The 12,388-nt window shown below is 42.3% G+C and overlaps 1 protein-coding gene across 7 annotated transcripts in view; it reads right to left on the bottom strand.

The window, feature by feature from the left end:
• The window catches only part of ap3b2 (adaptor related protein complex 3 subunit beta 2), a 44,783-nt gene extending 32,929 nt beyond the window's left edge, over positions 1-11,854 (bottom strand). For 4 of the 7 annotated variants that reach the window (XM_079269388.1, XM_079269390.1, XM_079269389.1 and 1 more), the window contains exons 1-2: positions 6,148-6,721; positions 716-791 (exon numbers count right to left, since the gene is read on the bottom strand). In XM_079269388.1, the coding sequence (XP_079125514.1) occupies positions 716-791; positions 6,148-6,431 (360 nt within the window). In that variant the 5' untranslated portion in view covers positions 6,432-6,721. Of the gene's footprint in view, positions 1-715; positions 792-6,147; positions 6,722-11,719 lie in introns of those variants that run through there. The other 3 variants (XM_079269391.1, XM_079269394.1, XM_079269392.1) reach the window with 1 other exon arrangement.
• Between the last annotated feature and the right edge of the window lie 534 nt (positions 11,855-12,388).

Genomic DNA, 12,388 nt, shown 5'->3' with positions numbered 1-12,388 from the left:
TCAGGGAGGATGACCTAACTTCGGTTGAGACGACGTGGTACGTAGGTCTCCCGGTAATCATCGGTCAGGAGAGGTCTAGACGTCTTCCTGCCGGGGTGTGCGCAAAAAGGAAAAGGAGCAGGAAGCACTGAACGGATCGCTGAAGCAGATTCGTGAGCGCGGGCTGTTTCATCCAGCGAAATGGCTTGTCAGGGTTTGATGAGGGGAGAAGGGCCGTTGTTTCCCCGTGGCCTCGTGCATGCTGGAGGGGGGAGGAGAGGCCGAGGTGTCTTCATGCGTCCAGGACGAAGGTCCGGGTGAAGAGCGGTTGCGTGCTCCCTAACTCAACCGAGGTCGATTGGAAAAAGCTGGATTCTCTGTGGCCTGGACAGGGGGGGGGTGTCCGGGCGAAGAGAGCGGTTGTGTGCTTCCTAACTCAACCGAGGTCGAAGGGGGAAAGCTTAGAGTTGGGGGAAGCAGATAGTTTTATAGAACAGAGGTCGAACCACAGGGGTCCTGGGTTCGCCTGGCCTTCGGCCAATGAGACTGCAGCGGTTACCATGGTTTTTTGGGGGGGAGGGGGAATTCACACCTGAGTGTGAAATTTCACCCAGAGGAGGCTTGTTCTCATCAAACTACAAGTCAGGATGAGACCTGTGCTTGAAACAGTGAAGGCCAGATTCTCTTTGTCCACAGCACATGTTTAAGCCATAGGCCAGAGCCCAACAATACTCACAGCCACGATGCGCTTCATTGCCTCCAGCTTCAGGGAGTCTTTGTTGCTGTCCAGCATCTCCTTCAAGTCGTCATGTCTGAGGGAGTAGAAAAAAAACAAAACACTGAAAATGAGCTCACAGCGTTTTTGTTTCAGCAGCGCGCAAAGCAGCAAAAAAACGTTTACAGAAAGATTACCGAGGCCTCAGACCAGAAAACGTAGACATGTTTTACGATTTCCATGCAGTGCTCAAAAATGTGCCAGTGTGACCCAGAAATGATTCTCTTTGAAGTGTGAAATCCAGCTTGCAAAATATGGGAACCTTTGAAACTGCACCCACAAAAAAAAGCGGGGTAGTTGGAAAGAGACATAATCTTTAAAACATGTTGACCTCTTATAGAAATCATGGATATTTTAGCAGCAATGGAGGAAGAAACATTTCTCTATCAGCAGATGTGATCCAGAAGACGCTCACTTCTTTTTTTTATTTAGATAACTCAGAAACCTACTATTGTGGGAACGGAGATTGTGGTGCTGAAATGACAGTAGATCAATAGGATATTGATCAAATATTGCATGAAGCAATTATTCTGATTATAAATGTATAAAGATAGTGTAAAGATGGCTAATAAGAGCTATGTTTCTCAAAGTAAGCCAACAGGTAAAGTATGTATAACTGCAACAGTGCAGACAGGATCACTGCTACAGCTGCTGGGATAAAGACGCCAGTTACATTCAAATGTAATATAAACTTTGTAAGCAGATTTTTTTTATTCATGAAAGCAATATTTATGTCAAAATGAAAATATAATTTAACAATTTGAAAAAATTCTTTGTAAGTTCGCCAGCCTGTATTCATAATCAAAAGTTTAAACTCAGAACTACCGAACAGGAGGAATCCACCCAGTGAGAGAGTCTTGGGTGGGGATTGTTTGGTGGTGGGCGATGTGATTTAACGGCCGCAGAGCTGCACATTTCCCTGGACTAGTTTCCAAGACAACGCAAGATGCAATATAATGATGTTAAGCGATTTCCTGTCTTCCTGCAGCGCCTTTGTTGCATCCGACTGAAGGTCTGCATGTGCTGAGCTGTGGAAACGCAGTGATCTCCTCCTGAGACGTATACTGCTCCGATTCATGTCACTCACACGGATACATAACACGCAGGATTCAATGCCGTTCAGACACCAAAGAGGTTTGTTTGTCTTGTGTTGTTGTCCGTTTAATTAGCAGGATGTCTCATACGTTTATTAGGTAAAGTGGTAGAAGTGTGTTCATAAAGCACTTCACACTATATAGAATATATGTACAAATATTCAGTTTTTATCTGGATTCTTTCGTTTCAGTCACCTTTCTTTTTTTGTCTGTCACATTAAATCTCCACCCCTCCTTTCCAGGAGAAATTGAATTTGCGTTTTAATGTGCCACACGTAGATAACGGCCATATTTAAATATCCGTAATGTAATGTTGAGTCTGACTTCACTGAAAGAATTCAGAGCCCTGATATTCCTCGACAGATCAATCATTTCAACAATGTATGTGTATTTTGAAGTTGATCCATTTGCAGATGCAGATTTTAAAATCTAAACATGTTCTAAGAGTAAAATAACTCATTTAGAAGATTGTGCAGCTTGTATCTTTATAGAGTACTCAAACATTAATACTCTTAACTGCCCATTCAAACATCTTCATGTACTTCAAAACACACTGAAGAACACTACAAACACTACAAATTACTTTCCAAACTACTTGGTCCATCAGTGGTTGGAGGTTTTTACATCAGACCTCAGTATGAGGCTGTTGGGGTTTACGACATATTTCATGTGTTCTGGTGTGACAGCGGTGAGGAGGCGGCCACTGCAGAGCACAGTCGATTTATCACGACTCAAGTTTGCTTCTGCCAAGAAAGATTTCTGCTTCCGTGTCCATGATCAAGCATCAAAGTGTAATTTCAGTGCATGAATAATACAAATCAAACCGTCACGCGCTTCAAAACCTAAATGCATCAAAGAATTATCAAATTACAACCTGACAGGATCTAGAAGATGCTGTTCGTGGCGGGTTCATTTGGAACGCGAGCAGAGAGCCGAAGCTGGTTTCTTGGTTACAAGTACGTGGCTGCCTCCCAAAACAAATGAACTCTGGAAATGCAAAGATAACTTTGCCCAAAGCACTGACAGCCCAGACATGAGGATGAGTAACACTATCCAAAGCTGATTTCTTGAAATGCTGATTTCCAGCAGAAAATTAAGGTCCCACTCGTTCACTGCTCCCTGTGAAATCCTGATGATGGGGTCGCTGCCAAGGGTCATAACCTAAAATGAAATCAAGTGTACTTTGGCCTGAACAGACCCCTTCAACTTTACCAGATGTGCTGCATTAAACATTTGGATGAGCCTGACAAAAGTTGAAATAAGCATTTATATTGGTTAACTTGCACAATTATAGTTTAGATGTTAGCATGCTAACATTTGCTAATTAGTACTGGACACAAAACTGGTCTGGTCTGGGAATTTCATCAGTACGTTAGATCATTTAGTCATAAACCAAAAGTATTGGACAAATTAAAACATTCAGCTGCTGCTGCTGCTGCTAAATGGCAGCATCTGGATTCAGTCTCTGCTTGTTCATCCCAAAGAGGAAGATGAACATCTGCACCAAGTTTCTATCAAATACTTCCGCAAGCTGTTTCAACCACAAAGTGGAGCTACAGGAATATATTTAAGAAATTCAACAAGGAAACAGGAAACTCAATCATGATTTAAAACACAACTTGACGAGTAAAGTTCAAGCTTCAACGGGCACTTTCGACGTTTTTTAACCCGCCAAAGTGTCACGAAGGATTAGAGACACTCACCAATCAACCACCCACAGCTTTAATTTGTTTTAACGGCTGGTGTCAATTCACCACCGCGATCAGCTTCACTAATTAATAAACGTGACAGGGATTCATGCGGCGTGTTTGAAGACAAACAGACTTTCTGGAAATCTAATTAAAACTGGACCCCAAAACGTTGATTACTTTTGCTGCAGCCAAACATTAAACCTGTCAAGGGGGAATTATCAGCAATTTGCAACCACAGACAAGTGGCGCATGCATTATTGGTAAAAGTCGTGGTGTTAGTAGGAGTAGTGGCACATATGGCTGCTTAACCCTTCGAACTCTGCAACAGAAATGGTCAGTGCGTCTACTTTATTTACTTATTGTGATGCTATTTATTGTATTTTCAAATTATTTAAATCCCTCAAATCTGTACCACCCAAGCTAAAAGCTTATTCAGTCAATACATCATAATAATGAATTTAAAAATATTGAAATTGTGTCATAAATTCTATATCAAATCTACAAAAAACTTTTTTCATCCAATTTTACCAAATAAGCACACAAAACATACCCAAAATATTTCTAAATGTAGAAACATTACATTTTTTGTATTTTAGATATTTATAAGCAGAGTGTATTTTAGATCTTTTAAACAATGATGTCCCACAGCCGGCAACGGGATGTCTGATTTTAAAGGGTTAAAAGCAGAGCAGCATCATTACGATTTCAGGAAAAGGTGGGAAAGAAAACAATAAAATTAAACAACAATCAGCCAATAAGGAAAGAAGAACATCTCTTTCACCATTATACCTTCATACACTAAAACTCTACTCTACTGTATTTTAATCAGAGCACAGTGGCCCAGAAGGAAGAATAAATGTCGCAATGAATTAAAACTTGAGAAGTCATTACTGGACCAGGAGACAAAATACAGCCTCGGGTACTTTAAAGTATGTATGCTTAACCATGATTTATTCTAACAAACTATAAAATGCCACCTCAGTGAGGACCTACAGGGACTGGGTTCACTCTTCCCCTGCTCACGCCCACAGTAACTCTACACCAACACCGGGTCTCTCATTTCTCTGGTTTTTGTCCCGTCCTGACGAACAACAGCTGAATTTACAAACAGCTCTGAATTATTGAACCCGGTGTGGTACAACAGAGCACCAGCGGTCAGGTTACCTGGCACCAAAGCCAAGAGATCAGCCGGAAAAGTCTCCTCGATAGAAGAACACCAACGTTACCTCTTCGAGCGCAATGTCACGGTGTTCACCAAGAACAGAGCTCTGCAGCAACATTCAAAAGGAGCAGATATGGAAATGTATTTGCATGAATCAGAGGAAAGGGAAAGATTGAATAGTTGCAGTATGCATTCATAAGCAGGCGGTTTTTACATAAGCCGAGTCTTTCTGCGGACACTTTGAACGTTTCTTGTTTTTTCTTCTTGGTGACAGATGTAAAATATGTCTGCTTAAACCAACCGGAACTGTACTTCAGTAAAGCTCTCATCCTCTAAAATGAGAATAATCTAGTTTATAGGCACGACCCGATAACACCCAAAAGTGTAATTATAGCTCTCTTTAACCAAATCTATTTCTGAAGAGAACTACTTTTGATGTTCCTTTGAAAAGGTTTGGAGTCTAATTAATAGAGGTGCACAGCAGCTCCTACATGCCGTCATGATATCATAGATCTGATTCACAAAACACGTCTTATATATTCATATAACGGCACAAATACTGAAAAGATATGGACATTTACCTTGGACTTATGCATCGCTGCACATACAGTATTTGTATGAAAAGTAAACGGGTACTACCCACTTGTTTTTACCATTAGTTCCCATCTGTTTTGACTTGTGAGCATTGAAAATGAAGCATTCTCTACTCTAGTCTATTTCACATGCTGCAGATGTCGATGCGTTTTGTTATGATGTCTTCAGACTGGAGCTGAAACGACACAAATCGTTGCGAACCAATTAATCGTTTGAATCATTTTTTCGAAAACCAAAATGACAAATATGTCCTTCTCAAAGGAGGATGTTCTGCTGTATATGAGTGTTTCGGTTTTACATTGTAAAGTGAATGTTTTGGGGGTTTGGAATCGCTGGAAGGCCAAGACATTTTGGCAATGTGATCTTGGAATCTGTGAAACTGCGATGGGCATTTTAAGTGTTCTCTGACAGTTTATAGACAAAGAACTAGTCCATTAATTGAGTAAAAGGAAAGTATTCACATTATTCAGTGCAGTTTTAGTGGTCCTCAACCTCTTTGGCTTGTGTCCCTTTAAAATAAAGTCTGCTGCATCTCTTTTCATATGTTGCATATGACTTGGAAGCAGTTCAATAAAAGAACACTATTTAAATAGTTTCATAAGGCCTATGGCAAATCAATCCACAATTTCACGATACGAAAGCAATTCAGTGTTGATGAAATAGATTTTTTCTTATCTTCTGTCTTGTTCTTTGTCTTAGAATTAAGACTTATCTTGAGACCCGTTGTGGGGAACAGACTATTGACTTACTGTTTACAATATATTTTATATATACTGTTGTAAAATATCTTACGCTCTTATTTTACCAATAACTGTAGCGTGAAAGGGTTGAAACAGGTCTGGATTTTCCTACCGCAAAGGTTGTGTTTGGAAACTTCCGCCACCTCCACCACCTTCCTCCAGTGGTGCTCGTTCCTCGTGGTCTCCTCCTCCTCCTCCTCCTCCTCCCGTACCTCCGGATCGGAGGTGGCGCAGCTCGTCCGCCTGCAGAGCGCTGTACCAGGCCTGCTGCCCGCCGTCCGGGCTCAGCACGGGGCTCTTGTCCTCCTCCTGGCCCTGGACCTGATTCTGCACCGACTTCACGAGGTTCGCCGCGTTCACCGGCAGCTGCAGCAGCAGCCTTTGCATGGTGGTCATGTTTCGAAGAACTTGTAGCAACCTGTAGAATCCCCCGGTAGATAAAAGTGGGAAGGCTGCAGTTTCCCAAGCCACTCCTCTGTGTGAAATCAGCTGGGTCAGTTTATGAAATGCTCCTCACAGCAAAGAGCAGCTTCTGTGTTCTAACACTCCGCGGTTGAGTTCGTCCAATGTGGACGAAGATGATGCGACGGACCTCTTCAGACGGTGGCCAGGTTGATGCGCTTTGCCTCCTGAAGTGCTGTAATCCAAATCCACCAGAGCTCCGGTGCAGCTCCTTCTGTTGCTGCCGAGCCTGTACGCATCCTCATCGGCTGCTCAGTAAATGGATGCTCGGGCAGAGAGGGGCGTGGACATTTATCCGCCTCTCTTTCTCGCGACTCCTCCCGCCGCTGCACCAGCTCTCTCTCTACCCTCTCGTGCACACAACAACGTTCTCCACGCATCCGAGCGCTCCCACAGTGACACCGCCTCTCAGACACCTTTTTGCCACGTTGTCGCTCCCCTCCTCGTGCCAATCTTGCTAAACTCCATCAACCATCTACTATCTATGATACCCGACAGATGCTTTTGAAATAATGATCACACCTCTTGCTCATTATGTTTAAAAATATGTCACTGTTTTCTTAATTTTTTATATTCCGCGAGGTACCTTTTTTTCTTGTCTTACATGACTCAGCTTTCCTGGCAGTGTCGTGATGAGGACATCTCTCTCTCCCTCCCTCTCCCTCCCTCCCTCCTCCTTCTCCCACTCATTTCTTTTTCCAACAAAAATAACTGCCTTGAAGCACAATTCCACGTATGCTCTTCCTGTGATCTGTAACGGCTCAGTCAGGACTTGCTGACATTTGCTCAAGACTAATACGATATGTTTAATCTGTAAATACACCCACTGACAATGAATTACACTGACAGTGACAATGCTGTGACAACTGATGCCATGTTGGATGTAATACAGAGAGAATTTCTTCCTTCAGAAAGTATTTTTGGTGTTTTTAAAAGAAACTCTTTGATCTCTTGGTTCTGGTTTAATTAACTCTATGCAAGTAATTCATATTCCACTGGGGCCACGATGGAGATAAGCTGTGAACTTCAGTACATTTGTGTTATCTTTGATCCCGATGCATGTGTGTGCGTGTGGGTGGGGTTTTTTCAAAGGAATAGTTGGACATTTTGTGGTCACGCTGAGAGTTATATGCGAGGACTGATACCACTCTCATGACTGTGTGCTAAATTAAAAGGCTAAGTCAAGCAGTTGGTTAAGTTAGCTTAGCATAAAGACTGGAAACAGCTAGCCTGGATCTGTCAGAGGGAAACATAATCCACCTCCATATGGCATTGAGCAAAATGTTGAACTATTCCTTTAAAGAAAAATGCAATGTTTGACTTCTATCACCCTTTCTGAGGGGCCAAGAAACCCCAAAACAACACAGATGTCTTTGGCATCGCTAACGGGCGGGTGTCTTTCAAAGAAATGTAAAAGGCACATTTTCACAAAAGAACAAGCAACAAGCCAACGAAAGCCCACAGACCCAACCAAAAGAGGGGCAACCATCCCCTGTAAAATACATAATTATACTACTTATAATTATTTGCTTTCATGGTTTGAGAGAACAATGTGTTGCAGAGCCCCACAACAAAACAGTAGAAGCCATATCCACTGACTCGTACAACAGTCATTTGACACTGACTGAACACCGTTCAGAAGAGAGGAAAGGTGTGTTTTTCTTGCTCAGAGTAATAGTAACACAGAGATTGATATGTTTGAGGGCTGAAGCAACATCTCACATCTGCCGTGTTTCCAAGGAGACGACAGAGTGAAGGTCGAGTCAGCGCTTTCACTGCCGTGTTTACAGACAATCTGGTTAATCTACTTTCACTGAGGAGACATCGACTTCTGCAAACACGACAGACATAACAGCAACGCCCAGTCTACACTGGAGTCAACTGACGAAGGCTGAATTTAGTTTGAAAGTACAAAACCTGGCAAACAAAACTCAAGGCAAAAGTATTCAACATCCAAAGGTCACAGTTTACAGCCACAAATTACATCTACCATCTATGAACAATGAGCTCCCTCTGTTGGTGAATTATGGTGAAGCAGTGGCATCTGATAGCAAAGCCTGCAACATGTTCCCAAACCGAGATACATGCAGAGAACAGGTGTGAAACACAACAGGAGGGAAAAGGAGAACGCTCTAAGTTCACAGAAACACTGAATAGAGACAACTCGTAGAAAATGATTAACAAAATAAAAGTATTTTTTAGAATACATCTGAGAGAATAAACACAACTAGAGGCATACAGTGTAGCTCACAACACATGGGCACTGATGAGTCATGTGAATGCATTTAGTAGTATTAGTCAGCATACAGTAGCTGGCAGCATGTTTCCGTCTTCTGATATTCTTTTTGAATAAGTAGAGGAAGCCATGAAACCGTTTTAAAGGCCCTACATAGATACAGTACAAAACCCTTGGGGTGTTTTTAATTATTTGGCAAGACTACACCTCTCCTCAAGACTGCGTGTGAGTACAAACTATGCTATGGAACAGACGTTTCTGTTCAGCTCTCGTTCCCTTATATTGAAGCCCTTGCAATGGACAAACCCAAGCCTGTTTTGGCTCTCGTGGACTTGGTGGATGTGGTTTGGTGACTAATAGAAACACTGATGTGCTGTGTTTGGAAATTAAGACGTCATTAGTTCTAGCTTGTTTCTTCACCATTGTTAGAACATGTTCACTCTACCAGACTGCAAACAAAAACCTGATCATCGTCACCCACGATTGTCACGCACGTCACAATCGTGAAATCACTTCCTTTTTCGGGGTCGACTGAGTGGATGGGGCAATTTAATAGGACGGAAATATCCCCGTGTATTACTACAGCAATGGTCAGGAATGGGCTTACAGGTTGCCAACAGGGTGGCAGTCCAAACAGATAAATCCAAGGTAAAAAAAAAAAAAGGTGCAGGTTCGGATGTGCTGGGAAGCAAAGGCATAACTGCCATACTGGCAGAGAATGAGTGGTAAAGAGCTGGTTATACACTGAGGGGCTGATGAGAAGCAGAAACAGATGAGCAGAGGAATGAGAGACACTGGGACAGGTGGGAAATGCTGAGGGCATCTGGTGGATGGATTGAGAATGACAATGCAGGAGTCTGGAAGAAGTGGGAAGTGGCTGGAAACACGCTGTACCATAATATTTAACATGCCAAAAAAATATTTAGTTTTGTATTTGAAAAGCGTTGTGTCAAAAGTACCAGGATGTCCTGAGCTTCGCTCTACCAACATGCATCGCTCTTACTCGCAGCAGACATTTTTGGCATGTCATCACAGGAGAAGTTTATTCATGACATTAATAATGACTGCATGACATTTAGGTGAGCGAGCTCCAGGGCTTTGGCACTGTGCATGCTGGCTCACTGACGCGGCTTAAAGAGACACACAATGGGCCTGAGCCATTGTTAATGGCATTTGTTTCACCTGCTGTTAGCGTTATAGGACTATAATAAAACCCACAACTGTTTGGCTGCAAAGCATTAGAGGAGGAATAAAAAAAAGCAGATTGGCTTATGGAGAACATGAAGGTAAAAAGAGTGTTTTCATGTGCGTGCAGGGCCTTAAACATATGTGGATTGTATAGGTATGTCGACAAATAGAGAGACAACAAAATATGGCAAAAATTCACGAAACTGCCATATCAAACTATACTATTCTATATCCAAATAGTATGTTATCAAACCATGCACAGAGCCCAGAGTTCCTCCCTGTTTGTCCAGTGAACCAAACACTCTTTTTCAATAGGAGACATTTTTACATGTCCGTGCAAATAACAAAATCAATGCACTAAATTGTCAAATAAGTCAAAATGTCTGCTGTGAAAAAAGGCTTATGGCAGGCTGCACACTGAAGCACGCTGTTTGTAACCCAATTATTGAACCATGATATGGCAATGAATAGAACCAATGGAACCGAAAATCAAAGATGCATTCAGCAAAACACTGAGTAAGATTTTTAGCCTCGCTAAGCTGCTACCCATAGCAATCCTGTGTGCAAAAAGAAAATGTTGCTGAAGGAACAAATTGTTCCCGTGCAGGACGACTAACCGACAGGTTTTCCTCCAAAATTATGAATCTGTTCATGTCTGTTCACGTCCTAAGAAACCAAGATAACAACAGCTATTAATAGATCAGTTGATGGACAAAGAAATGCAGCAATTTGACAATCGCTTCATTGTAATTTTTCATCAATATTGCCAAACATATGCTGGTTCCAGACTGTCAAATGCATTCAAATTTGCAGATATTAATTATTTTTTTCTTATTTGGAAGCAAACTAAATATCTTTGGGTTAAAAATAGAGCAAGATTGATAAATAAACCATGGCAGATGTACTGCCTGTTATTTACTGATTGTGGATATATTGTATTGTGTATGTGACGGCTAATAAATTACAATAAATTATAGTACAGCAATGTCAAACTGTAGCTTTGAGGTAATTTAGAAACTAGTCTCCATTATTCTGTCCAGTGGAGGACTATGACAAGAGTATTTTTCTCTAGTACAACATAGTACTTTTGTTGGTCACAACACATAAACAAAACAAACCTAGGGAGTCTGTATCAAGATTGTTTGCTGATGTTTCAGGAAATTATTATCAGCTGATATATCATGATCAGATTTTGTAAACTCACAAATATATATATTTTTTGTTTATATAGGAGCATTACTGGAGAAGGTCTCTTCTCTACTCAAACCGTATTTCAGGTCGTTATGACCCGGGTCTGAGTGGTTATCTGACACTGAAGCTGTGTGCTGCCGCTCTGCGCGCTGTCCAGCAGGGGTGGTGCTGAAAACGCTGGCCTGGCATCCTCTTCCGACAGGCCTGTCACATCTCACCTCACAAAAACATGAAATATAAACACCCCGATCCTTTCAAAACGCCTTTAAAACGCACACACACACCAGTGAATGCACATCTAAGTCAACACCAGCATCGTGTGACGCTGCTGCCTGAGCGACCAAAATCACGGTGACAGACTCACGACCACAGGAGAGAAAAGGCAGACACCGCTTTAAAATCACGGGCCGAACAACAAACTAAGTTCACTTCAAAGGGGTTGCATTAAAACATTTCAATACGTTTTAACAGACAGGAAACCACATTTCACGCAGCACCTCCCCCGCCATTAGCTGCCCCCGGTATAGCCCCCCCCCCCCCCCCCCCCCCCCGCCCGCTGCACATTATGTCAAATAAAAACGGCGTCAAGAGGCAGGTGGCTTCGTACCTTTTGTAGTCGGACGAGAAAATCCCTCCGCTCGCCGGGTCGTGACCATATTCAGGCTCTCCGACGCTGGACGAGCCCCCCTTCTCGTCGTTGAACGCGGAGCTGGCGGACATTGCCGTGGCTTGCTGTTGTTTATTTCTTCTGTCGCCCTCACAGAGCAGCGATGGAGATTTAGTGCAGAGGGCAGCAGGATATATACGGCTCTTAAAGGCGCACAGACGCACACACACACGGCCTTATCTCTCTGAGATGCTCGGTGCAGAGGGGGGGTGATGCTCTGGTCACGTGATTTGTAGTTCCTTCTACCAGGATGTAGGCTTCCATCAGATGTATGGAAGACCATTTCCGGTACTGTGATGAAATAATAAAGATCGAGTCATTGTAATGAAAAAACATTGGTGCTTTAGTACTTTTACTTAACGCTAAGTGAAAGTGCTAAAGTATTAGCTTTATAATGTACTTAAAGTAAAAAAAAACATCATTGGGCAGAAGGGTCCATTGCAGAATTGTAATATACTACTGGATTAAAATGAGTGATGCATTAATGTTAGCATCACTTTAATGATGCAGCTGGTAAAGGTGGGGTTTACTTGAACTGCTTTGTTTACTGCTGGGTAGCAAAGCTATGACATTAATAAAGTGGAGTAGAAAGTACAATCAAATGCAGTG

Source organism: Melanostigma gelatinosum (genome assembly GCF_949748355.1).
Source record: "Melanostigma gelatinosum genome assembly, chromosome: 1".
In the NCBI taxonomy this organism is placed as follows: Eukaryota; Metazoa; Chordata; class Actinopteri; order Perciformes; family Zoarcidae; genus Melanostigma; species Melanostigma gelatinosum.
The sequence above is the reverse complement of the archived record's forward strand: the minus strand, read 5'-3'. Positions and strand labels throughout refer to the sequence as shown.